Source organism: Acinonyx jubatus, chromosome B2 (genome assembly GCF_027475565.1).
Source record: "Acinonyx jubatus isolate Ajub_Pintada_27869175 chromosome B2, VMU_Ajub_asm_v1.0, whole genome shotgun sequence".
NCBI lineage: Eukaryota > Metazoa > Chordata > Mammalia > Carnivora > Felidae > Acinonyx > Acinonyx jubatus.
In genome coordinates this window covers 108619292-108644184 of record NC_069385.1, presented here as the reverse complement: position 1 = coordinate 108644184, position 24893 = coordinate 108619292, and the positions used below count along the sequence as shown (strand labels likewise).

At 48.3% G+C, this 24893-nt stretch overlaps 1 protein-coding gene across 3 annotated transcripts; it reads right to left on the bottom strand.

Moving 5' to 3' along the window:
• Positions 1 to 434: 434 nt before the first annotated feature.
• Positions 435 to 16820, bottom strand: MRPS18A (mitochondrial ribosomal protein S18A). Of its 3 annotated transcripts, none has more exons than XM_015071197.3 (6): positions 16664 to 16816; positions 9331 to 9362; positions 6830 to 6937; positions 4036 to 4159; positions 3727 to 3796; positions 435 to 799 (listed from the first exon to the last, which is right to left on the bottom strand). In XM_015071197.3, exons 1-6 carry the CDS (start codon positions 16773 to 16775, stop codon positions 655 to 657), a joined length of 591 nt encoding a protein of 196 aa, XP_014926683.1. In that variant the 5' UTR covers positions 16776 to 16816; the 3' UTR covers positions 435 to 654. The 3 variants fall into 3 exon arrangements, 2 of the variants coding, with proteins under 2 accessions (XP_014926683.1, XP_014926685.1); XM_015071199.3 differs by having other exon boundaries at positions 658 to 799; positions 3727 to 3857; positions 16664 to 16818; XR_008298589.1 differs by lacking the exons at positions 435 to 799; positions 3727 to 3796 and adding exons at positions 4533 to 4972; positions 5435 to 5496 and having other exon boundaries at positions 16664 to 16820.
• Between the last annotated feature and the right edge of the window lie 8073 nt (positions 16821 to 24893).

The following is a 24893-nucleotide window of genomic DNA, read 5'->3' as shown; positions in this document are numbered from 1 at the left end:
TGGTGGCCAGGCTCTGAGGAGAGGCCACTGCGCTGGGAGACCCAGCTCTGGAGCAAGTGGCAGAGGGCTGGAATGTGCCCACGAGGGAGGGGGAGGGAGGGAGGGAGGGAGGGAGAGAGAGAGAGAGAGAGAGAGAGAGAGAGAGAGAGAGAGAGAGGAAGAGGAGAGGAGAGGAGATGGAGAGATGATGGTGGGTGGAAACTGTTGGGAGTGGGGGGGGGGGAGGGGAGGGGACAGCCAGGAGCCTTCCGAGGAAGGCAGCTCAACTTATTTCCTCGAAGCCCTGCAGGGTGAAGAGCTGAAGGCGGTCAACACAGGGCTAGGGAACCATCTTGGCCTATCACAAGGGATTAGTGACTCAACGTTTGGTAACTGGCTAGAAACGGGCTCAAGGCCCTTGCACTTCCCAGGCAGTGAGCACACATAACCAGTGGTGGAGTCCATGAGCCTGGTTTATGATATTCTTTTTTGGGAGAACTGCCAGTTATAGGACCACAACTGCTGCTCAGGGACCCCGCCACCCTCCCAGTGCTGTCACCAGGCAGGGTGAGGGCACTGAAGTTGGTCCATTGCCTCCTGTGCCTGCCGTGCCCATTGGAGGAGCTGGGCCAGAGTACAGGAGCTCTGGTCACGTTCTCAGGAAGCTCTGCCCCGTCAGTGATACAGCACCAAAGGCTTTCTTGAGTAGGAGATGTTGTCTTTCAGGAGGGGTGACCCCACAGCCATGCACACTTTGTTCCAGCGGCGGCCTTTATTATAGATGGGCTTGACGGAGCGGGGAGACCAGCGGGTCAGGTACCTGTGGAGGGAGGGTAGGGAGGTGGCTGTGAGGGCAGTGGCCCATGCTAGAGCTGGGAGAGTGGGTACTGTCTCCTCAGGCCAGAGCCTTTCACCAGTTTCTCTTCTTGAGGAGCAGGGGCTTTTCCTGGGAGCAATGACTGAGTGTGCTGTAAACAGATGGGCTGGGCTCTTGCTGCCTCAAGTGTGTGTGGCCAGGGTCAGGCAGCCCAGGGCCACGCGCTCCCTTGATCTTTATGAGTTGTCAGTGTTTGTGTGTATACTTGCTGGGGGAGGAGGCGGGGGAAGAGGTTGCCCAGAGAGCAGATCATTCCTCTCTGGCCTCAGTCATGGGGAGAGGAGAGGCTGATGTAAGGCCTGGAGGAATCCTTCCCTCTTCCCCACTTGGCTCCCTCTGCCAACCCAGCCTTCCGGGAGCTCCCCTGGGCAGCCATACTGGTGTAGGACCCTTGCCCCTCACCCAATCCATGATGGGAGCCAAGGGTGAGGGCCTGTGGCACAGACCTAGCCCAGGAAGGTTCCTGTAAGCAGGAGGGGGGTGGGGAAAGATGGCTGCCGCCCACAGTCCTTTGGCCTCCTTTGGGGATGGCCAGGGCCCTGACGGTTCCCGGAAAAGTGGCTCATGCCGGCTGGGACTGGGGTTTACTCCATCCAGAATGAAACCTGGATCTTGTCCAGAGAGGCCCACCCTTCGTCCTGAAAGCTCAGCTATGGCAAAGCCAGGCTCCTCCCCTGCCTCCACTCGAGGCTGGGGCTCAACCCAGCCACCTCTAGAGACCCTCATATGAGAAACTTTTTCATTAAAAAAAATTAATCACCTTGGTTGAAAAGTTTTGGATAAAACTGGGAAAAAAAAAAAAAAAAAGATTGCTGATTTATACATTTCAGCTGAACTCCCCCGGACCTTGGTTTCCTGCTCTTAGCCTCGTGCAAAGGGATCAGCTCTGAGAGGAAGTAAAAAGCTGTGGGAAGTGCTGGCCTATACTCCAAGTATGGGCAGGGAGGGAAGGGCTCTCCAGTATACTGTCAATGTCAGTGCCCCCATCAGGGAGACTTTTGTGTAGTAGGTGGGGCCCAGGGATGGCCTGTCTATGGCTGGTGGTGCTGGGACAGCAGAAGAGTAAAGGTAAAGGGAGGGGAACACCCGGCAGGTCCCCGAGCTGCCATCTCCCAGTTTTCAGAAGGGGTGAAGAGATGTAGTATGGGAACAGGCTCCCCAAAAGGAATGCTCATTGGGATCAAGGACCCCAGAAAATCTTGAGGCTGACCAGGTTCTTCAGAGCTGCTACCCTAAGGCTGTTTTCCCCCTGCCCTGGAGAGACCAGCGGGAAGCCGGGCTTTGGCTAGCCCTGGGCCTGATGCCTGTGCCACATGGAACAGCCAGCTGGCAGGGGGGAGTGCCTAGGTGGCCTCCAGTTAGCTCTCTGGGGAACACTCCAGCTCTAGGAAGAACTGAGGCTCCTTTCTATCTCTCCTGAAGGGGCCAGGGAAGAGGGAAGTGTAGCTCCCCAGGGCCCAGCAGAGCCTGGGCCAGTATATGACAGCTCAAGGACCTCTGGATGGAATCATAAAGTCCCTTGCAAGGGAATCAAACTCCCTCGTAGTCAGGACTTCCCCCCCCGCCCCCCCCGAGTGGCCTTTTGCAACTCAAGAGCCCCCACACATCATCAATCCCGTGTCACGTTAAAGGACACCGGATATATGGGAGGGAGCCTGGCCTTGCTTCAAAGGCCTGAGGGCAGGATGGATTGTGTCCTCAGGCCGGCTGCTGTCTCTTTACAAGTCAGAAGGGAGGGTAGGCTCAACCCCCAAATGGTCCAGGAAAGGCAGGAAGAGGTTAATATGATCTGCTCCCCCAGGGCTGCGGGCAAATGACACAGCTAGCAACGTGGGAGGTACAGGTGGAGATGGGCATGGGGCCAGGGTGCTGGTGAGGTGTCAGTGAAGACCCAGCTCTGGCCCTGCACCCCCGGTCCGCTGCCTGGCCTCCCACCCTCTGTGTCTGCCATTTTGTTGGGGATCAGCCTTAGAGGTTCGCTGTGGGTGTGGTGTCTTGCTCTGCTTCAACCATCTTTGGTCCCCTACAGACAGCAGTTATAGTAGCAGCTGGACAGACTGCGGAGGGCAGGGAGGGGCTGCTGATGGGGGGGGGGGGGGGACAAGAAGGAAGACCAAAATCAACTTTATAAACCCAGATCTACTCTCAACAAGGGGGTATTACAGATCTAGGAAGACATGAGTATGGTAAAGGAGCTGTCTGGGAGTGTGAGACAGGAATGTGTTTCTATACCAGAGGGGGCCACCCTGCTTAGGCTGAAAGGCAGACTGATTGATTCCAGGATCTAGGGGCCTTCCTCTCCTCTACATAAGCTCAGGACCTCCCAGGCTGCCATGAACAGCCTTGCAGGTTAACTGCAGGACTCTAGGGAGCGCCATTTGCAAATCTGGTCTATGTGGATGCTAAAGCTCTGTAGTGTAGGACGTGCACAGTGGCCCTACCCCAAAGAGCCCTCCCATTTCTAAGGCCTCATTTTGCCCTTTAGTAACCCTAGTGCTGGGATACCGAAGTTTGTAGAAGTGCTCTGACATTCCCATAGCAACTCAGTATGATGTCATAAACAGGGGATTAGCACATTCTAATGCCCAACCAGCAGACCTTCTTACCCTCTTTGCCCCTATGCTAAGTGCCCAGCTGGGGAGGGAAGAGGAGAGAGGCTGAGGCCAGCAGGGGAGGCTCACAGAAGTGTGCACGGCGTCAACCGCAGCGGCGGTGGGTGCTCATGCTGGGAGGGATGGAACGGACAGCCAAGCAGCCCTCTAGCTTTCAGAGCTGTGGGACGAGCTCCAGTAAATGGCTTCCCCAGTGGAATACAGTGAGAGCAGAGGGCCTGCCAAATGCTCCTGGTGCTGACACCCAGGTTTGCTTACCGATTGAGCTGGGGTTTGCTCTTCGGAACAAATCCTTCAGGAAGCCGAGGCCTGTGATTTGGGAACAGACCTGAGTGGAAGCAAGAGCACATGTGGGATGGTCTTGTAGCTCCCTTTGCAGCTCTCGGGTGCTAGAGGGAAAGCCCAGGGGGGCAGGAAGTTGGCACCAGGTGGCGGGTATAATGAAGACTCTGGATGTCCATTTCTCTTCCAGGAGGGGCTGGAACATGGGGTGGCCAGCGAGGGGTGGGATCGGGGGGATGGCACCGATAGCCCTCTGCCCCTCTTAGCCCCGAGGGGGCATTCTACCTGCCCGGTGTGCCATCTTCACACACTCCTCAATCTTGCGGTGCTCTTCCTGGCACAAGCCTGTGATCCTTCGAGGCAGCATGCCCCCGCAAGGCCGGATGAACTGACTGAGCAGCAGAACATCCTGGTGGAAAGGGAAAACTGCAGACACTCAGCTGGTAGGTGTTTGATATAGGGAACCAGGGTCTTGTGGCCTACAGGGGAGGCCGTCCCACCCCAGCACTCCAGGGGGTTGAGGTCTCCCTCAGGAACCAACCTGATACCACACCTTCTATATAGAGCTTTGCACACTGTTCCACCTTTACCCTAACAAAAGTTAAATCCCACCTTGATAAGATTTTCTAACCCATAACCAACTCCAAAGGCTCTCAGCTCCTCCATAAGAATCTTTGATAGATTAGAAAACAAACTCTTCAAGAAGGGTTAATCTTGGGGCACCTGGGTGGCTCAATTTGTTGAGCACTGGACTCTGGATTCAGCTCAGGTCATGATCTTACGGTTTGTGAGACTGAGCCCCATGTTGGGTTCTGTGCTGAGCGTGGAGCCTGCTTAAGATTTTCTCTCTCCCTCTGCCCTCCCCTGCTTGCTCTTAAAAAAAAAAAAAAAAGTGCATTAATCTTTCGAGCACCAGCAGCATCTTTTTTGGTAATGAAACGTCTATTATTCTCCTTGGGTGAGATAGGGGGCACGTCACAGATTTACACACAAGAGGGAAAGTGGGAAAATGGGTACCATTTCTACCCCAAAGCCTACATGCCATGGGACCAGAATACACACAGACCACCCCTCCAACCTATGCTCTTCCCTTGGAAGTGCGAGGCAGCATATGAGCCGAGTGGGAGGGGACGAGGGTTGTGAAGTTGAATGCCACATCTTCTTAAGCCCCCTGTGAGCAGATGTGAATGGATCCTCAGGCTTCCTTTGGACTGTGAGACCGCTTTGGACAAGTGAAGGAAACAAGGACAAACAGAGCCAAAATCAAGACCAGAGTTGAGTTCCCCTTCCAACTTTCATAGGGTGGCTGAGGGGGTTAAATAAAAGGCTATTACTTCCCGATGGAGATGGCAGCCCCGCCCACCCTGAGGGGCCTGGCATGCCAGTCTCAGCAGTCATGTTCCACAAACGGACTTGCTGCCCTGGCAGGCGCCTCGCTGTATAACCGCAGATTTGTTTTAATCACTGGACAGCTCCTCAGGGACCCGAGCCCCCAATTCCCACCCCTGTAATCTTTAGAATCTGGTGAAAAGAACTTGGATTAGATTATCCAGGGCTAATAAACTGGGCCCACAGCCCCAGCCCCCCCACTGCAGGCTGCCAAGCAAGCCGACAGCTTTGTGCAGCTCAGGCTAACATTGTCCTGAGTGGAAAGGGGTAAAAGGAAAACAACTTTAGCCTTTACCTCGGAGGGGATTGGATTTCTTCTGCTGGATAAACACAGCCAAATCCATTTCCTGGAAACGGCTGGTAGAAAGAGTGCCCCATGGTGGTTAGGCAGGTGTGGGCTTCACTTCCCCATTTTCAGCTGGGATTCTAAGTATGGACACAACCCCACTAACTTCATGTCACAAGAAGCTGTCAACACTGCTCCGTGACCTGCAGGCTTCCGATTACTTCAGGCAGTTATGAGCAGAAGGGCCCGGGGCAGAGTGAAAGGAGCCCCCCTCCCTGCTGGGTGGCCCAGAGCCAAGGCTCCCGGCCCAGGAGATTAGTCGGGTCATTCTGTTCAGATCCCATGGGCATGTGGCCTCTCCTGCTCTTACCACCTGACCGGGATCTCTGCCCTTAGTCATCCCATTCCACAGAGGGGCACAGGGACAACTTGCAGGTCAAATTGGCCCAGAGCCTGAATCACCTGAAAGCTAAAAATAGGGTGCTTAATGTCACCAATAGAACTCTGAAGGACAAGTATGGATTTTTCTAGGGCTGCGTCCCTTCCCCCAAGACCTCCCTGTTTCTAGAGAGGATGGCGAACAGCAGTCAGGATAGTAGGCTCTGCCTGGGTTTTGTATCCCTAGAGTTTATATCCTGGCTCTGATACTAGCTGGGTGAACTGAGGCAAATTCACCAACTTTTCCATGCCTCGAATTTCCTCATCTAGAAAACAAGGGTGAAAAAAATACCTATTTCACAGGGATATTGTGAAAGCTAAGTGAATTAAGACATGTAAATGCTTACAACAGTGCCTGACATGGAGCCTGCACTCAGTGCGGGTTACGTCTTGTTGTTATTCACCATTATCACCTTTCCGTGGAGACAACAGCTCTAGAAGAGCTGGAGCGAACAGGAGCCTTTATAGCTTCGTATGGAAAGAGACAGTAATGTGTCCCCAGAGCATAGTGAGGACTCTCCAAATATACCCTCCTAAGAAAAGGCAAAAAGTCAAATCTAGATTCTGATTTCATTCCCTTGGGAACACGCCCTGCAAGACTGGGTTACAGGGCCCTGGTGGTCTGAACTGCATGCAACCAGACCATGATCTAAGTTAGTGACTCTCAACCCTGGCTACACATTAGGATCACCCTGGGAGCTTTAAAAAATCATGATGGCCAGGCTCCACCCCAGACCAATGGAATCAGTGTCTGGGGCGGGGCTGGTTTTTTTTTGTTTTTTTTTTTAAGCTCCCTGGCACAGCCAGGGTTGAGAGCCATTGAACAAAATGCTCCTGTCTTTGGTGGCTCCATGAGATGCAGTGGCTGGCAGGGGGGGTTGGGGTTGGGGAGTGGGGATGCTGCTTAAGTGAACCAGGGACCATGACCTCCATGACATGCAGAACCGAATGTCTGAGTAGACTCACCTCATAGCCATACTTGTGTTTCAGGTTCCACCGGCAGATGGGGCACTGGCCAGTGGGGTTAGGGGGGTTTGGACTTTCCTTGGGAGTCCCTGTCATCCGGCCTTCAATCTAGGAGGCAGAGAAAGAGAGCCAGTGAGGAGAAGGCCACGTGGGGCTTCAGATCCTTGAGCAACCCCCAAAATGGTGAGATGCTGGGGAAAGTTCATCTCTGGGGACATGTGGGAGTGGCTGATAGGTCTCTCCACCCGAACTGTGCTGGTGGTTCTGCAGCTTTTGTATACTGGGCCTTAGGGGTGGCCAGAGACACACGGTGGCATGTAAGAGTAGTGGCAATTAGACTTAATGTTGATGGCAAGAGGGAGGGGTTTGCTTTATCAGCTGAACACTATCTTCCCTTCCTCAAACAAAACAAAACAAAACAAAGCAAAAGAAAACACCAGAACATCATGTTTCGTGCTTTGGGAAAAAGTAATAAATGCATATGCTAAGAAGTTTCAAACTGTGCAGGGATACACAGTTAAAAGGAAGTCTCCCTCCCATCCCACATATCCTTCTCAGAGGACAGTGCCATTTCCAGCTTCATCTTACAGAGGTAAGTCTATGCCAGTGGTTCTCCACCAGGCAGGATTTTGCCCCCCAGGGGATGTGGGACAATGTCTGAGACATTTTAGATTGCCACAGCTGGGGGATGGGGTGCTACTGGCATCTAGCTGGGAAGCTGCTAACTGTGCTACAAGGCAGAGAACAGCCCCCACAACAGATTTAGCCAGCCCCAAATGCCAACAGCACTGAGGCTGAGAAAGCCTGATCTATCCCTCTACAAGCAGGTATCGTGTACCCTCCTGCTTTTTCTCTCTCTCTTTAAAACACACGTGGGAAGATACACTCCCCCGCCTTCCTCCTTGCTTTCATCATTTTGGATGCCACCTTTCAAATCCTGCTGAGGCCACGTGTGCAATGACCTCCGCCACTGCTGCTGTATCCTGTGACACAGCCTTGGAATTAATAAGCCAATGATCTGGGAGGCAGCTCTGATTACAAGAGGGGGAGTTTAGAAAACCTTGCTGATTGAGGCCATGGATTATGAGAGCGAGGCTGGGCTCTGGGAGGAAAGCAATACTGTCTCTTGGGGGAGAACTGGCAAAAGGGAAAGGGGGTTGGATGCAATGCAAGGCTGTGCGGGCACTGCTACCTAACTTTCTACCAAGGCCATCACAGCCATGCCAGAAATGGAGAAGTGCATTGGGGAAAACGTGGAGACGCATGGTAGGTCTTGGGAGGAAGTTAAGGCGGACCTGACGGGGGAGAGAGCTAACATTTATTGACTCCCCACTGTATGCCTGGCTCTGTGCTAATAATGGTTCACATGTATCACCCCATTTCACCCCTATGACCTAGTGAGGGAAGCATCATAATATTATTTTATAGATGAAGACAGTGAGACCCAGAAAGTGAGCAGTACCCAAAGTTAGCCAGGGGTCTCACAGTGCCACAATGTCTCCACGTTTATTTTGCAAATAGCAAATTCACGCTCCATATGGAAAAACACTCCATATTCAAAGGTCAGATATATTTTTCTCCACCAGCATGGAGTTTCTAGGGTGAATGCTTGTTTTGGCTTTGAATAAGGGAACCAAAAGAGGTGCCCAGAGGGATGGGAGCCCCCTAAAAAGAACTGTTTTGAGGTTAACCAGTGAAAAGCTGGAGGAAGTATTCTGGGGAAGACCCAAAGAGGGAACCCAAAGAGGGCTTGTCCTGGGGATAAGACTGCCTTGAGGAGAATCAAGCGTGGCTGGCTGCCAGAAGGGTTAAATCCCTGGTTGACATGGAAGTCAGAGGCTTCTGGGAGCTCTGTGGAGTAGTTGAGGGTTTCTTGGAAGCATGGCAGGCCATGTGAAAACAACGTTGTCTTTTAGGGATTATAGGATAATCTAGGCCCCATGACTCCCCGAGGAAGGGAGGTGAGATGGGCCTACTGAGGGAAAGGGGGGAGTAGGTGGATGAAGAATCATTCTAACTACTTAACCAACAGACAAGCCAGCGCACTAGCTAGAGAGCCCAGGGCCCAGACAGTGTCACCTTTTAACTGTGTCACTTAAGAAGTAGCTTGGTCATTCTAGGCAGGAAAGAAAGGGACTGAGATCCAGGCTCCCCACCATGGGTCAGCTTATTTGGGCTTTCCAGTCTCACCACTGCCTTAGTTTCCCCTTTAGAAAACTGATTAATCACCCACCAAAGAACGTATCAACAAAGACCTCTGAGACCTTGTCATACAAAATGCCACTTTAATCAAATAACAGAGGCCTCAGTCCAGGCACAGTGACTGTTTCTGATTCAACCACTACAGTGCACAGCTTGAAAAATGGTAGACTGTGGGATTTATGATGACAGAGGGAGCTGCTCCTGAAGCCAGGAGTCCAGTTTGGGCCTCCGTCCATCTGTCCCTCCCAGGCAGCTACAAGCATTAAAGAGGCTGTAGTGGCCAGCTCAATGATACTTACTATAGTTGTCTTCCCTTCTTGGATCTCCACCACTACAGAGATAAAGGGGAAAAATTAGGTCAGCCATTTAATAAGGAACAGGGAGTTTCAAATAATAGCTCAAATTCTACACATGCAGAAAAACGGAGCTTTCAGTCTGCACTCTCCCACTATCCCCACCTGGAAGAGAAAAGGGTACAGGGTTCACCTCCAAGTGCCAAGGCTCTATGCCCTTGAGGCTAGGTGGGGACAAGCCTAGATCCCCAAGTAATATCATCTCTCTGGGATTAAGGGTCTCCACATTGTTTTTGTTGTTCTGAGCCAGAATTCATCTTGGTTCTAAACCAGGGGAATTGGCAAGATCCTACCCTACCATGCCTAGCGATGTGACCTCAGAGGTGGTGAGGTGGGGGTGGGGACAGAAGCATCTAAAAGGTCTTCAAAAGTACCTACTGCATGTGTCCTTTCGTGACAAGAATCAGACAAACATGGCTTCTGACCCTGACGTTTCAGACACAGGACTGACCTAATGCTGTGCCAGCGGCCCCACAGCAGACAAGCAGATGGCACTCCCAGAACTCAGCCTGGGAAGCCGGGTTATAGCTGTATGAGGTAGCAGTGTGACTTAACTCCTCTGTCCTTCTCCACTCCTCTCCTGCAGGGTTGTACCTTTGCTGCATGTACACTGGAGAGGGTGGTGGGGGAGAGGGCCCTGCAGACGCTGGTCCAGGCTGAGTTTTCAGGAGAGCACTGCAATTCCAGACAGAGCTCTCCACCTGTTAAGGTCTGAGGCAGTCAGAAGAAAACTTGAGGGCAAGACAGTAAGTCACACACACATCCATCAGGCTGTATGTATTTACTCCTGGTGTACTCAACCAGGATGCAGAATGACAACTTCAACAATATTCAAAGAAGAACCAAGCCCATGGTGCATGTTCGGCAAACATGATCAAACAAAGTTCTTGGAGGGGCGCCTGGGTGGCTCAGTCGGTTAAGTGTCCGACTTCGGCTCAGGTCATGATCTTGCGGTTGGTGGGTTTGAGCCCGACACCAGGCTCTGTGCTGACAGCTCAGATCCTGGAGCCTGTGTCTCCCTCTCTCTCTCCCCCTCCCCCACTCCTGCTCTGTCTCTCTCAAAAATATATAAACATTAAAAAAAAATCTAGTGAAAATTATGGATCTTTTCCTGGAAACACGCTGATGAGCATACAATCAGACGTAGACTTCAGGAGGCTCAGACCCCTGAAGCTGTGTACCCAAATGGTAATGCTGTTTTCATTCAGTGGTGGCAGTACGTGAATTTATTCTCTTTATGCCTGTCCGTATTTTCTAAAGTTTCTAAAATAAACACGTACTGCTTTTGCAATAAATAATAAACAAGAAAAAGAGAGAAAGAGAATGTCTAAGAAAAAAATGAGGCAATTCTAACTCAACTGGAGGCCCAGGGCAGCATCTGTGATCACTGAGTTCTGTGACCAACACCTAATTGGACACAGACTGTCTGGAATTGTCCCCCATTTATTTTTTGGGCAAGACCATTCAGAAAGACTCATTACTCCAAAACGACCAACCTGAGAGCCCCTCAATGTTCCCACTCCAGATACACAAAGGAGTAATGATGGCCAGAAAGGCCCTGAGGCTTCCTCCAGAACACTGTAGTTACTAATCCATTCAAAGACAAACTAGTTTTCTCCCTGTAAAAGAAAATGCGTCACCCCACACACGGATCTACTTGTTCAGAACAGAGACCAGCCTAAGCGGGATGTGGGTGAGACTCAGACTGATGCTCAGTCAGGAGGCCAGCACAGCTGCAGGGAGACGGTCACTGGAACGTGTCAATGTACAAACGCGGGGGGAGCAGAAAAAGGACTCAGCCCCAGCTCAGCAGGGCTTCCAGGCACCCCGGAAACTTTGCAAAAACCAACTTGGGAGAGGGGCAGAGAGCAACCAAATCTAAGCAGCAACAGGTGAGGGGCAAGTTTTTAATAATCCCGGTAGGAAACAAAAGGAGAGACACATTCTGGTACACTCAAGCCAGCAGGAGAACGATGTCTTGAAACATGAAGCGGATAAACATGTGGTTCCCCTCTCTGTGGAGGCACTTGGGTCCTAACCATGAGGTAAACAAATCTAACAGAACACACATCACTCCCGGCAAAGAACCAAACCCTGAAGTCATCTCATTGGCCCCTGGAAGAGAGATCAAAAGCCTGTGGCCAGCTCCCCACACAGCAACCCTGAGCCAGTGAATCATCTTACTATAATCCAGTGGGTAAAACAATAGGCAGATGCTTATCTTATGCAGACAACTTGTCAAACCAGAAGGAATGACCCGAGAACTCTTGCAGGATTGAGAGTGATCAGGGCTGTGTCTCAGTGCAGGGGCAGGAGGCCTGGCTGGAGCCTGAAGAGGCCCCTAGCAGATTTTAAGCCTCCGAAAACAGGAGATAGGAATCAAAATAGTATTGATTTTCAGTGTGCATACAAAAACAAGTCAAAACCAAACAAACCCTGAGATCCATTTTGTCCCTGACCTCCTCTCCGTTCAAGATAGGGATGGCCATGAAAAGCTGGACTAAGAGGTTCAGGTACTAACGGAAAACTTGTTTAGAAAAAGATGGAATCACCCTTGTGCTCTGAGGTGTGGCTATTATCAAGTAAACTAAGGAAAGACATGAAGCAGTTTTCTAAACTGGAATTAGGGGTCGAATCTTCTAAGATAGGCACTTCTCATACACATCAAATCATCCGTCCCATGTGAGTGAGACAACACAAGTTGCTGAGCACCTGTGGAGGGTACAGCCCTGCTCTACCTACTGTGGAGAATTAGAACAGAACAGGAAGACAGTCTTTGGCCTAGAGGAGAAAAAGGAATGAAACCAAGTATGGGAACTTCACTACAATAAAAGTCCATGCCTTGTAAAGAGGTCCTTTGAGTACTTCAATAAATACTCGCCTAGGATGGAATCCAAGATAACTGAATTGTAACAGTCGAGAGCAAACAGCGCTGTGGTGAGATTGCAGTGAACGCAGAAAGACCTTGATGGCCACATAAACACAGACACAGTGAACTGCGGCAGTATAAAGACTCAACTGTTTAGTAAAGTTGGAAGGAGGACCCATGAATGATGTGGAGGGCGCTGCCACAGCAAGTGCCCAGAGACCAAGTCCTTCTTGGACAGGATCCATGGAAACCAAGTCCCAAGCACAGTATTACAGAACGGAGTCACTGATGGCTAACAGGCGGCACTTACAAGTCTTAGGGCAGGGCCAGGGAGTCGAGTGGGGGTTTGGGATGTGTGGCAGCACTTCTGGCTATTGACTACTTTTCTCAAACTCCTTCCCCACTCCCTTTTGTTCATCTTTAGTTCTGTTACCAAAGTTTTCTTTTTTTTCTTTTTTATTTATAGATTTTTTTTTTAAACGTTTTATTTATTTTTGAGACAGAGAGAAACAGAGCATGAATGAGGCAGGGGCAGAGAGAGAGGGAGACACAGAATCGGAAGCAGGCTCCAGGCTCTGAGCCATCAGCCCAGAGCCTGACGCGGGGCTCGAACCCACAGACCACGAGATCGTGACTTGAGCCGAAGTCAGACGCTTAACCGACTGAGCCATCCAGGCGCCCCTGTTACCAAAGTTTTCTGATTCCCTAATCACCTAGCCTGTTCTTTTCCCTTGGACCTCTGATGGGAATGTCCCTGTGTATTACACTTTACTATGCTTTTTCCACTAGCAGGCTACTCTGGACTATGTCCCTTCAAGTCTGGAAAGCCTCCAACTCACACACTCGTCTCTTAAAGCTTTTAGCTATAGAGATGTCCACTTGACATGCACATCCTTGTCTGAATTGCTAAGTCCTCCAGAAAACCCCTTAGCTAACTGGAAAAGATGAAGAAAATTCCCTCAGCCATTACTCATTTCAACATACTCTGCACTGGTTTCTGATAGATGATTATTATTCATTCAGATAGTCACGTCTGTTTATTTTTCTTGTTTTAAATACATTTCCTTCCCATGGGGCGCCTGGGTGGCTCAGTCAGTTGAGTACCCAACTCTTGGTTTCAGCTCAGGTCATGGTATCACGGTTTGTGGGGTTCAAGCCCTGCATTGGGCTCCATGCTGACAGTGTGGAGCCTGCTTGGGATTCTCTCTCACTCTCTCTCTCTCTGCCTCTCCCCCACTCACTCTTTCTCTCAAAAATAAATAAACTTAAAATAAAAAAAAATTTAAATACATTTCCTTCCCAAGAGTGATAAGGCAGGAATGAGATCTAACACAATCTTTCCCATAAAAAGTACTAATGGTCCTCGGCGAGTTAAGTGATGAGAGTTTTCACTGGGGGAGAACCACAGGGAAGCCCTTCTGTCGAGTAGCCCAGTGATATTAATGGTGGAGAGGGAAGAGTGCTGGCTCTACTTTGAGGCCATCACTTACTAGCTGTGTGATCTTGGGCAGCTACTGAACTCCTCTGGGCCAGATTTTCTCATTGTAAAAATGTTAGTAATATCCACCTGTAAGAACTGTTGAGAAGGGGGTGCCTGGGTGGCTCAGTCGGTTAAGTGTCCGACTTCGGCTCAGGTCATGATCTCATGGCTTGTGATTTTGAGCCCTGTGTCAGGCTCTGTGCTGACGGTCAGAGCCTGGAGCTTGCTTTGGATTCTGTGTCTCCGTCTCTCTCTGCTTCTTCCTTCTTGCACTCTGTCTCTGTCTCTCTCAAGAATAAACATTAAAAAAAAAATTGAGAAGACTGAATAAATGTATGTGGAAAACCTAGCACAGTGCTTGCAGCAGGGCGCATACTAAACCACAATTTCCATTTTTATCTTCCTTCACTTTTGCTTTTTCCAGGATCTTTTTTGCTTTTTTTGTGTCCCTCTGATCAACCTTAAACCAGCAGCACAACTAACATTTCAGCCCAGGCTGTCCCTTCCTGGGGATGCCATCCTGTGCACTGGATGTTTCGCAGCATCCCTGGCCTCTACCCACCAAATGCCAGGACTACCAGTTGTGACAACCAAAAGTGTTTCTAGACATTGCCAAATGTTCCCTGGGGGACAAAACTGCCCCCGGTTGAGAACCACTGCTTTAGCCTGAGAGTCTCTACAGGCAAGTGTTGGGTGTTCATGAACTCTGCCTATAATTAGAGAGTACTGTCTGATACTCTAAAAAGTAGGATGAGTATTTTCAGCAAAACACCAGCTTCCTCCCCACAACTTTAAATAGTGTATCAAGACAAAGTGGTTTCATTTAAAGGCTTTGAAGACAGGTGGTTCTCAAGCAGAATAAAGAATATGGTAATGCCTTTATGTAAGGTCACATGATTCAATGATTTAGCTTTTAGGTCTGACGGCAAGTAACACCAAAGAGTTACCAACCCAGATATTTACGGAGAGAAAGAGTTCAAAGACCAATCTGATTATACAGTCCATCATCTCACAAAATCTCCAGCTGAAAAAATTTGAATCTCAAATACTCTTTTGTAAACAAACAAACAAACCCTGATCAGGAATCAGGAAACCCTGATTCCTCTCGTGCATTCTCCGGAAACATGGCAAAAAACTGTTTTCAACTTTCAATTTCACAATGGATATGTAAACAGCAGGTGTTAGAGCCTGATGCTTGGTAGACACCCTCAAAAATCTTATGGGTATATGCTTATTGTGCAGCATGGGGGTAGAGATGAAACATCTTACCAAGTCCTTCTGTCATCAGCATGATCTCTTTGGTACCTTTCTTTCCTTTTTTTTTATTAAAAAAAAATTTTTTTTTAACGTTTATTTATTTTTGAGACAGAGAGAGACAGAGCATGAACGGGGGAGGGTCAGAGAGAGAGACACACACAGAATCTGAGACAGGCTCCAGGCTCTGAGCCGTCAGCATGGAGCCCGACGTGGGGCTCGAACTCACGGACCGCGAGATCGTGACCTGAGCCGAAGTTGGATGCTTAACCGACTGAGCCACCCAGGCGCCCCGGTACCTTTCTTTATTAATGGATTAGTTTGTCTAATGTTAACCAGGCAGCATCTGAATTATGTTGTTCTTTCTGGTAAATGTTCCATTTTCCCTTCACCGCTAAGTTCTTCTAACATACCTATTTCTGTTTCTTCATGAGATCTCTCTTTGATTTCCCCAAACTGGGACCCCCCTCACCTCCCCTGAATCTGCGAGCTGGAGGCCAAGCCCAGCTAGCTGGGGCCAGGCCTACCAGGAGCCCGGTCTGCCACTGCTGTCTGAAAGCTAAAAAGAGACCCTTTCTGAGACAAATCCAATGGACGCTTCATTTGGTTCTTCTTTTTGGACTTTTCTGTTCCCTCTGACAATAAGGATTACCCTTTCCCTCTGGATACCTTTCAGCTTTGAAGGATACGTCGGCCAATACTATGCCAGAATCTTAAAAAACAAAACCAAAAACCAGTATCACTTCTTTTGCACACCACTCATCCTTTCCTGCTTCCAGCAATGCACAAAGGAAGGCTATGTCCCAAAAGACCTTTTCACTCTGCCAGTCCATCCTTTTTTTACAAAGCCTGTTCAAGACACATTCCCCTCAGTAAAACTTCCAATTGGGTTTCTGTTTCTAGTAACCAAATCTCCCTATATTTAGTCATGTAAAAACTTGCATTTGTTGGAGCATATACATATCATCTCATTAGAACCTAACTTCTCAGGAAAGGGGCTGTATCTTTTCTTTTTCCAGACAGAATCCCTTGACAATTTGAAGTCCAGTACTTGGCCTTCTGTAAGCTCTCAGTTCAATGCTGGAAGCAGGCTGCCTTTCCAGACTTAACGATTATAGAAAAGGAGAACCACCATCTAGCATGTGCCTGCTTCAGCTGTTCAGTGGCTTTTCCACCTTAGCTTCCACTTCTCTGGGAGACTAGCGGCCAGGGCGGAAAAAGCCGCCATCAGAACACAACATTTTCGGATGAGAAACTGGGGAGGGTAGCCACATGTCCTTCGCTTATGGTTCAGGGATTTTTTTTTTTTTTTAAACGAGGGAGGCAGCAGCTGGGAGAATACGGAAATCAAAACTAACATGCAGACGTTTACCGAAAACTTTTCTGAACCCCGGGACAGGTTTCTTCCTGCCCTGCTAACTAAGCAGGCCTTTCTTTCCGTCCTCCCCCCCCCCCCCCGTCCTCCCCTACTAGTGAGAACACTTGCGAGCAGTGGGAAGTCAAGATAATAGCCTCAGGGTCCGGAAAGTGCTTCCAAGCACCCCCAGAGCGCCTGCATCTCCCGCGTTTCAGAACCGCGCTAAGGAAAGGGAGGGAGGGGCGTATGGAGGCTGAGAGAAGCAACCTCCCCCGCTCTTTCCCTCAACGTTGGAAGGTAGCCGGGACCCAGGACTCACCTTCCCTGAACCCGCGAGCTGGAGGCCGAGCCCAGCAGGTCGCGACTGGAGCAGCCAGGAGCCCTCGGAGCAGCCGTCCACAAGAATACACCAGCACATTGAGAGCCGCCATCTTGACAATTAACGGTGACCCCTAGTGCACTTCCGCTTCCGGAACGGCGCGCGCGCAGCCGCAATGGTGAGCAGGAAGTGTGCGGCTGTGGGAGTCTCGCCCCGGTAGCCTTGAATTTCTAGCTTCCTCGCCTCTCCGCCTTGGGGCTAAGCCTGGAGCCCTGTGTGAAGTCTGAGTCATTCCGAGGGTCCTGGGCAGGTGTTCTAGTTCTCATATGCCAGGCCTCGAAGTCTCAAGGTCTCTTTCGTTCCCTGACAGGTTTTCTTTGTAAAATCACATACACTACACCTATTTCCTTAAAGCTTTTAAAATTCATATGCGGATTTTTTGCTTCTTGTGGGTGGGGGTAGGCCTGTACAATGGTTAGGACTCCGGTTCTGGAACATCAGGTATCAGGTAGATCTGGCATAGAATTAATTCCTCCCTTCTCCATCAATCTCTCCTCCAACCCCAATACACACTTGCCTTTCATTCTCCTATATTTAACACTTCCCTTTGGCCTCAGAGCCTTCGTATAGCTATTTCTTCTGCCTGCTCTTTGGCCACCTGGTAAAACTGCTTATTTCTCCTGCTCAAAATTCACTTCCACATTAGAGTCTTCCTTAACAGGGGTTACTGGCTCTCAGCACTAGATAACTCCATTTTAGTACTTGGCACAGTCGCGGTTTTACATCTATTTGTATAATATTGTTTCTCCACCAAACTGTAAGCTCCACGAAGGCAGGGATATTGTGTTGTTGTTGTTTTGACTTCTATCTCCAGCAATTAGCACAGTGCTGACACATAATAAATGCAACGTATAGTTGTTGAACAATGAATGAGTAGAATCTATTTTAGAGGGTTGCGAAGATTAGATAAGACCTAAGTGCTCAATAAACAGAAGCTAATTATAAGGCAGTTACTGAGATGGCCCACGTGCTAGGTACTTTACATAAGTTTGATGCACTTGCATAATGAGCAAGCTTGCAGTACTTAAACCACAACGGCCTGGTTTTCTCTCTTTTGGATTTGCAGGATAAATAATATGCTCCCCTAGAGCTACATAAGAAACACACACAGCTCAATTCTTCCACTTGGTGGCTAGGATATTCCTCTCCCACTCTCCATAATTAACCTGAAAGGGGGATTTTATGGTTTTCCTACTCTGACTCATAAATGGGAGAACCAAGCTCATTAAATGGCAGAGCATGTTTCCTGACAAAGGGGAGGGAAGGAATCCATCTTCCAGTTGGGACTGTCACCCCTGGTGGACTAGGGAGATGCAGAACAGCTGCTCCATGGGGAGCTTGAGTGATACCACCATGGACAAGGAGAACAGTAGAAATGTGGCATTGGGTTACCATAAAACATTGCATTCGGCAAAGGCAGATCCTGGAGAGAAAGGTCCGTAAGAGTGAGTGAGACACATGGATTAGGAGTGGAGGAGAAGGTTTTGGTGGGGTGTATGTCGAAATGTCCTGGCCAGGATCAGGAAAGCCGTGGCCTCTCCCTATAACTTCCACATTTCTTCTGTATGTTGACCTTGAGCCCTTCCTGCTTGTACTGTTTCCCATTTCTTTTCTTTTCTTTTTTTCTTTAAATCGTTATTTATTTTTGAGAGAGAGAGAGAGACAGAATACAAGTGGGGGAGGAACAGAGAGAGAGAGAGGGAGACACAGAATCTGAAGCAGGCTCCAGGCTCCGAGCTGTCAGCACAGAGCCCAACGCAGGGCTCGAACTCATGGACTGAGAGATCATGACCTGAGCTGATGTTAGACACTTAACCGACTGAGCCACCCAGGCACCCCCGTTTCCCATTTCTTTACAAGTCTCCAGCTTCTGGGGATCCAGTCACAACCAGGGCAGTAAGACAGCCCTGTCTTTGGGGCACAGTGAGCTAAAGTATTTGAGTGCCAACCCTCTCCTCATTATCTTATCCTGACTTCTTATAATCAAATTTTATTTTAAAAAACAACTTGTGGGACACCTGCATGGCTCAGTTGGTTAAGCATCTGAATTTGACTTGGAACATGATCTCATGGTTCATGAGTTCAAGCCCTGCATCAGGCTCTGTGCTGACGGTGAAAGCCTGCTTAGGATTCTCTCCCTCCCCCTCCCCCCCTCACACTCTCTGTCTCTATCAAAATAAATATTTAAAAAACAAATTGTATTTTATATAATGCTGAGTAATGTGATTATTATAGAAAAAATAAAACAGTAAGGTAAAAAGGAGATACATATCACTCATAATCCAGAGATAAACATTATGTACGTTTAGCAAAATGAAATAATACTTTTTTTTGTAATATATATATTTTTCTGAATCCATTTGTTATTAGTTGCTACATGAAAAAAAAATTCTTTGAGACCCTATTTTGCTCAGGAGACTAGCTTAAAAATTTTTTTTAATTAAACAATAACCTGTATGAGAAAGTACACAAATTATCAGTGTGCAGCTTGATGAATTTTCAAAAAGGGAATACACTACCCACACCAACAAGTAGAACATTGACAGCAGTTCATAGGGCACCTGGGTGGCTCAGTCGGTTCAGCGTCTGACTCTCGGTTTATGCGCAGGTCATAATCTCACAGTTTCATGAGTTTGAGCCCCACGCAGGGCTCTGCACTGATGGCACGGAGCCTGCTTAGGATTTTCTCTCTCTCCCTCTCTCTCTGCCCCTCCTCGGCTTACGCGTGCTCTCTCTCTCAAAATAAATAAACTAAAAAAAAAAAAAAAAAAAAAAAAAAAAGAACATTAATAGCAGTTCAGAAGACCCCTTGGTGTCCCCTTCTAGACACTATCCCCCCTTCAAGGGTAACCATTACCCTAACTTTTGGCATCATAAACTACTTTTTCCTGCATTTGAACTTGGTATGAACAGAATCTTACGTAACATGTACACTTTTGGGTCTGCTTTCATCTACTCACCAACAGCATATTTGTGAGATTCATCCCGAGTGTTATGTATACTTGTCATCTGTTCATTCCCATTGCTATATAATGTTCTACTGTGGTTATACTGTACTTTATTCATCCTTTCTTTTGTTAATAGAATTTGGATACTTTCCAGTTGGGACTACTGCAAAATGTGCTGTGATGAACATTCTTCTGTATGATTTTTGGTGAACACAAGAACAAACTTCTCTCAGGAATAGATCTAGCAGTGGAACCGTTGGGTCATAGGGTGTGTATATACTTAGATACTAGATAGTGGATACTACCAAACACTTTATTCTGGTACCACTTGTGTATAAGAGTTCTAGTTGCTCCACTTCCTTATCAATATTTGATATTTTTTGTACTTTTCACCTTGGCCATTCTGGTGAGTATGCCATAGGATTTCACTGGGCATTTAATTTACATTTCCCTTATGCCTAATGAAGACGAGTCACTTTTCATATGTTTATAAGCCATTTAGATAGTTTCTTTTGTAAAATGTCTGTTCAAGTCTTTGGCCCATTTTGCATTAGGTTGCCTGTCTTTTTCTTCTTGGTTTGTACAAGTTCTTTGTATATTCTGGATGCTTGTTTTTTGTTGGCTATAAGTACTGCAAATGTCATCTTCCTTTCTGAGTTGCCTTCTGTAGTATATTTTTCTGATAAGCAATATTAAAATTTTTTTTAATACAGGGGTGCCTGGGTGGCTCAGTCAGTTGAGCGTCCGACTTCGGCTCAGGTCATGATCTTGCAGTCTGTGAGTTCGAGCCCCGCGTCAGGCTCTGTGCTGACAGCTTGGAGCCTGCTTTGGATTCTGTGTCTCCCTCTCTCTCTGTCCCTCCCCTGCTCATGCTCTGTCTCTCTCTCTCTGTCAAAAATAAATAAACATTAAAAAATTTTTTTAATACAGTGTAATTTATCAGTTTTTTCTTTTGTCGTTGGCATTTTTGGTATTTTAAGTAGGTTCCATGCCCAACGTGGGGAACTCATGACTCTGAGATCAAGAGTTGCACCCTCCACCAACTGAGCCAGCGAGGCCCCCTACCCCTTCTTCTTTTTTTAAAAAAATTTGTTCACGTTTATTTATTTTTGAGAGAGATAGAGACAGAGTGCGAGCAGGGGAGGGGCAGAGAGAGAGGGAGACACAGAATCCGAAGCAGGCTCCAGGCTCTGAGCTGTCAGCACAGAGCCCAGTGCAGGGCTTGAACTCATGAACTATGAGATCATGACCTGAGCCAAAGTCGGACGCTTAACCGACGGAGCCACCCAGGTGTCCTCCCCCTTTTTTTTCTACCCCTCCTTATTTAAAAATTTGTCCTCTTCAAAATCATGAAGATGTTCTTTTATGTTTTCTTCTAAAAACTTTATTGTTTTACCTTTTACATTGGATCAACACTCACCTGGAATTTTATTATATGATCTGAGGTTGGGATTAAGATTCATTTTTTTTTCTCATAGCAATATTTAACTGACTGGGCATCATTTATTAAAAGCATCATATATTCCTCCATTGCATTTTATCTGGTGTAGATCTGTTCCTGGAATTTCTCTTTGATCTCTTTTTCTATCCCTTAGCATTATATTAATTAGTTAATTAATTAATTAAAATGTTATTTTTTTTAGTTTTTAATGTATTCATTTTGAGAGAAAGAAGGAGAACATACATGCACACATGCAGGGGAGGGGCAGAGAGAGAGAGAGAGACAGAGAATCCCAAGATCCCAAGCAGGCTCCGTGCTGTCAGCAGAGAGCCCCACACAGGGCTGTCAGTGGGGAACCCCAATGGAAGGCTCAATCTCAAGAACCTTGAGATCATGACTGAGCTGAAATCAAGAGTCAGACACTTAACCGACTGAGCCACCCAGGCGCCCCTTAAGATTTTATTTTTAAGTAATCTCTGCACTCAATGTGGGGCTCTAACTTACAACCCTGAGATCAAGAGTCACATGCTCCACCAACTGAGCCACCCAGGTGCCCCATCTTTAACATTATTTTAAATAGCTGTATACTATTTCATTGTCTGGAAGTGTCATAACTTACTCAACCAATCCCCAATTGCTAGACATTTAAGTTGCTTTTAATTTAAACGTATTTTCTAAGACTGATCTCCCAACTTCAAAAATAGCATCTTCTATTTCATCGGTGAGTCTTACATATCCCTCAGTATGGTGTGGGTTTTTTTTTTTTTTTAAGTAAAACTGTGCTGTGGAATAAGAGGGAGTGAGGACCCTTCTCTGGGGGCTGTAGAATGGTAGCTACCATGCAAAGGAAGGGTCTTTTCAAGAGCCAGAGTTTCTGGGCTGTTGGCAGAGTCATTCTCCTGCATGGGGTTACCTGTTTCCAGCTGCGGTTGCAATCCTGGAACTCGAAGAGCAGCAGTGACCTCGTATGCACATACATGAGAGAAGGAAGACTGATGAACCTCTCCTTATCCTGACAAAATTTCCTATCCACCCCCTCCTTTTTTAAATGTTTATTTATTTTTGAGAAGGGGGAGGGGCAGAGAGAGAAGGAGACACAGAACCTGAAGCAGGCTCCAGGCTCTGAACTGTCAGCACAGAGCCCGACGCGGGCTCCAATGCACAGACCGTGAGATCATGATCTGAGCCAAAGTCAGACGCTTAAGGGACTGAGCCAGCCAGGGGCCCCTCCACCCCTTCTTCTGAGGAGCCCAGCCCCCTCAATTCTACCCCATTTGCCAGGGATATCTTCCTTCTTTTGTCCATTACTTGTTCTGGAACCTATATCTAAAATCTGGAGATAACTCAAGTCCCGAGAAAACTGTCCTAACGAAGATGTTTGGGGAAACATTCACGAGGGATGAGCCCAGAAACGCTCATTTTGCCAAGAGAAACTTAAACTCGCGGCAGAAATGATCTGGTTTGAAGACTTGCTGCCAGGCACCAGGCCAACCAGCTGAGGCCAGAGCAAAGGCAAAAGCTGGGAAGCCACGGGTGGGTCAGCCTGTCTATGGCTTCGGGGCTGAGGAAGTTCTGGTCCCAGCTGTGGATGAAGATGCTCTTTCAGCCTTCCTCCCACCTCGCCCAGGAAGAGTGGATCAGAGCCAAGAGCCACACAGATGTTCCCTGTGAATGACAATGACAGAGGCAGAGAAAAGGCATGGGAAGGTGGAGAGAGCTGAGCTGATAGAGACCAAGGTGGGAGGAGGCTGCAAGAGAAGTCAGAAGAAAGGCCTGACAGAGTGAATGACTGTCCTATTTGCTTTCTCTTAATTAACGTGGTTTCCTTACAAACCCCTGCTGATTCCCAGCTGGTTGACTCAACCATAACAACACATGGCCTGGCCTGCGCAGGCCAGGAGCTGAGGCTGTGAGCCTCCCAAGAAAGGTTTGGTTTCATTTGTAGTCACTGCCCCTCCTCCCCAACTGGCTTTGTGCAGATGAGGGAAAGGGACGGCACCTCAATGGAGAGCATGAGAGGTTGGGGGGACAGCCAGGGGCTGCTTGCTTTGGGCTCCCTTGGCTGCTTACCCGTGTTTCTCATGACCTTTAAAAAAGGGCAGTTTCTTGCTTGTCTGGGCTGCTGCCTCCGCAGGTAGAAAAGGGGTGGGCGAGGAGACCTCGGACAGAAAACCCCTTGGCGTGGTGGGAGCCTCTCCACAGGTGTCCCCTGTTTGACTCAATGGGCCCAGGAACTATTAGGCTATGTGTAGAGTCCTGGGTAATTCAGTGTTGCCTATCCATTTTTCAGAGTTGTTTCTCTTCCTCACTGGGACTCTCAGGCTGTCCAAGTTAGTCACCGGATCCCCTCGTTTATTTCATTGATTCCTCTGGCGGGCAAGTATCAATTGAGGAGCTACTATGTGCCTTTTGTAAACAAATGATTACATGCACCAGGGGATACTCCCCAGAGGTGAAAGCTCTTGTCTGACAAAGAACTATTTTGTTTCGAGATGATTGCCCTGGGATCTATTTGCTTTTTCTCCCCCTCCCCCACTTTTTAAAAAGCATGTTTTTTTTCTTGAAAATAAAATATGTTCAGAAAAAGCACATAAGAGGTACCTGGCGGGCTCAGTTGGAAGAGCACGCGACTCTTGATCTGGGGTCGTGAGTTCGAGTCCCACATTGGGTGTAGAGATTACTTAAATAAATAAATAAACTTAAAAGAAAAAAAGCTTGGGCGCCTGGGTAGCTCAGTCGCTTAAGCGTCCAACTTTGGCTCAGGTCATGATCTTGTGGTTTGAGAGTTCAAGCCCCGCTTCGGGCTCTCTGCTGTCGGCACGGAGCCTGTTTGGCATCCTTTGTCTCCCTCTCCTTCTGCGCATCCCCCCCCCCCCCCGAATTCTCTCAAAAAGAAATAAACATTTTTAAAAAGTTTAAAAAACAGCAAAAGCAAAAGCACATAAAATGTAAATGTCCCATATAACAGATTCATCATAAGGCAAAATCGATTCATTTCTAGGCTGGACCACAAGCAGTCCTGGCTGTGGCTGGACATTTCTGCAGAGGGCCGGATGCCCCTTTTGAAAGGGTCTTCGTGTCCCTGTCACACTGAGGAACTCATCAGATTTCTTTTTCTTGGTGCCTGAATTCAATTCTTGCGTAAGGAGATTTTTACCTTTCAGAGCACTTTGGAATTGTTGGCACATTGTTTCTACTAGGTACAAAATGGCACCCTAGGGGCGCCTGGGTGGCTCAGTCGGTTAAGCGTCCGACTTCGGCTCAGGTCATGATCTCGTGGTCCGTGAGTTCGAGCCCCGCGTCGGGCTCTGTGCTGACAGCTCAGAGCCTGGAGCCTGTTTCAGAGTTTGTGTCTCCCTCTCTCTCTGACCCTCCCCCGTTCATGCTCTGTCTCTCTCTGTCTCAAAAATAAATAAACGTTAAAACAACAACAACAACAACAACAACAACAAAAACCAAAATGGCACCCTAGGCAGATGCTGTCCCCTGCTCACACATGGGGACACATACAGAAGGGGAAGAGCTGCAGACTGAAAGCGAACCTCTGCTCTCCCCATTGGCCACCTTAAGTCACTTATGTGTTTGGGCCTCAGTTTCCCCCTCAGGAGTCCTGCCTGGTTCTAGGATTCTGATTCCATAAAGACACAGAGCAGGGGAGTCCAGTCCTCAGCTTCCCCCTCCCCACTCTGCTCCCCTTCAGAGACCTCACTTTCACCCTAGTGTCCCCCTCCATGCTGGTCAGCCCCAAATCCACAGCCATGTTCTTCTGAGCCCCAGCCTC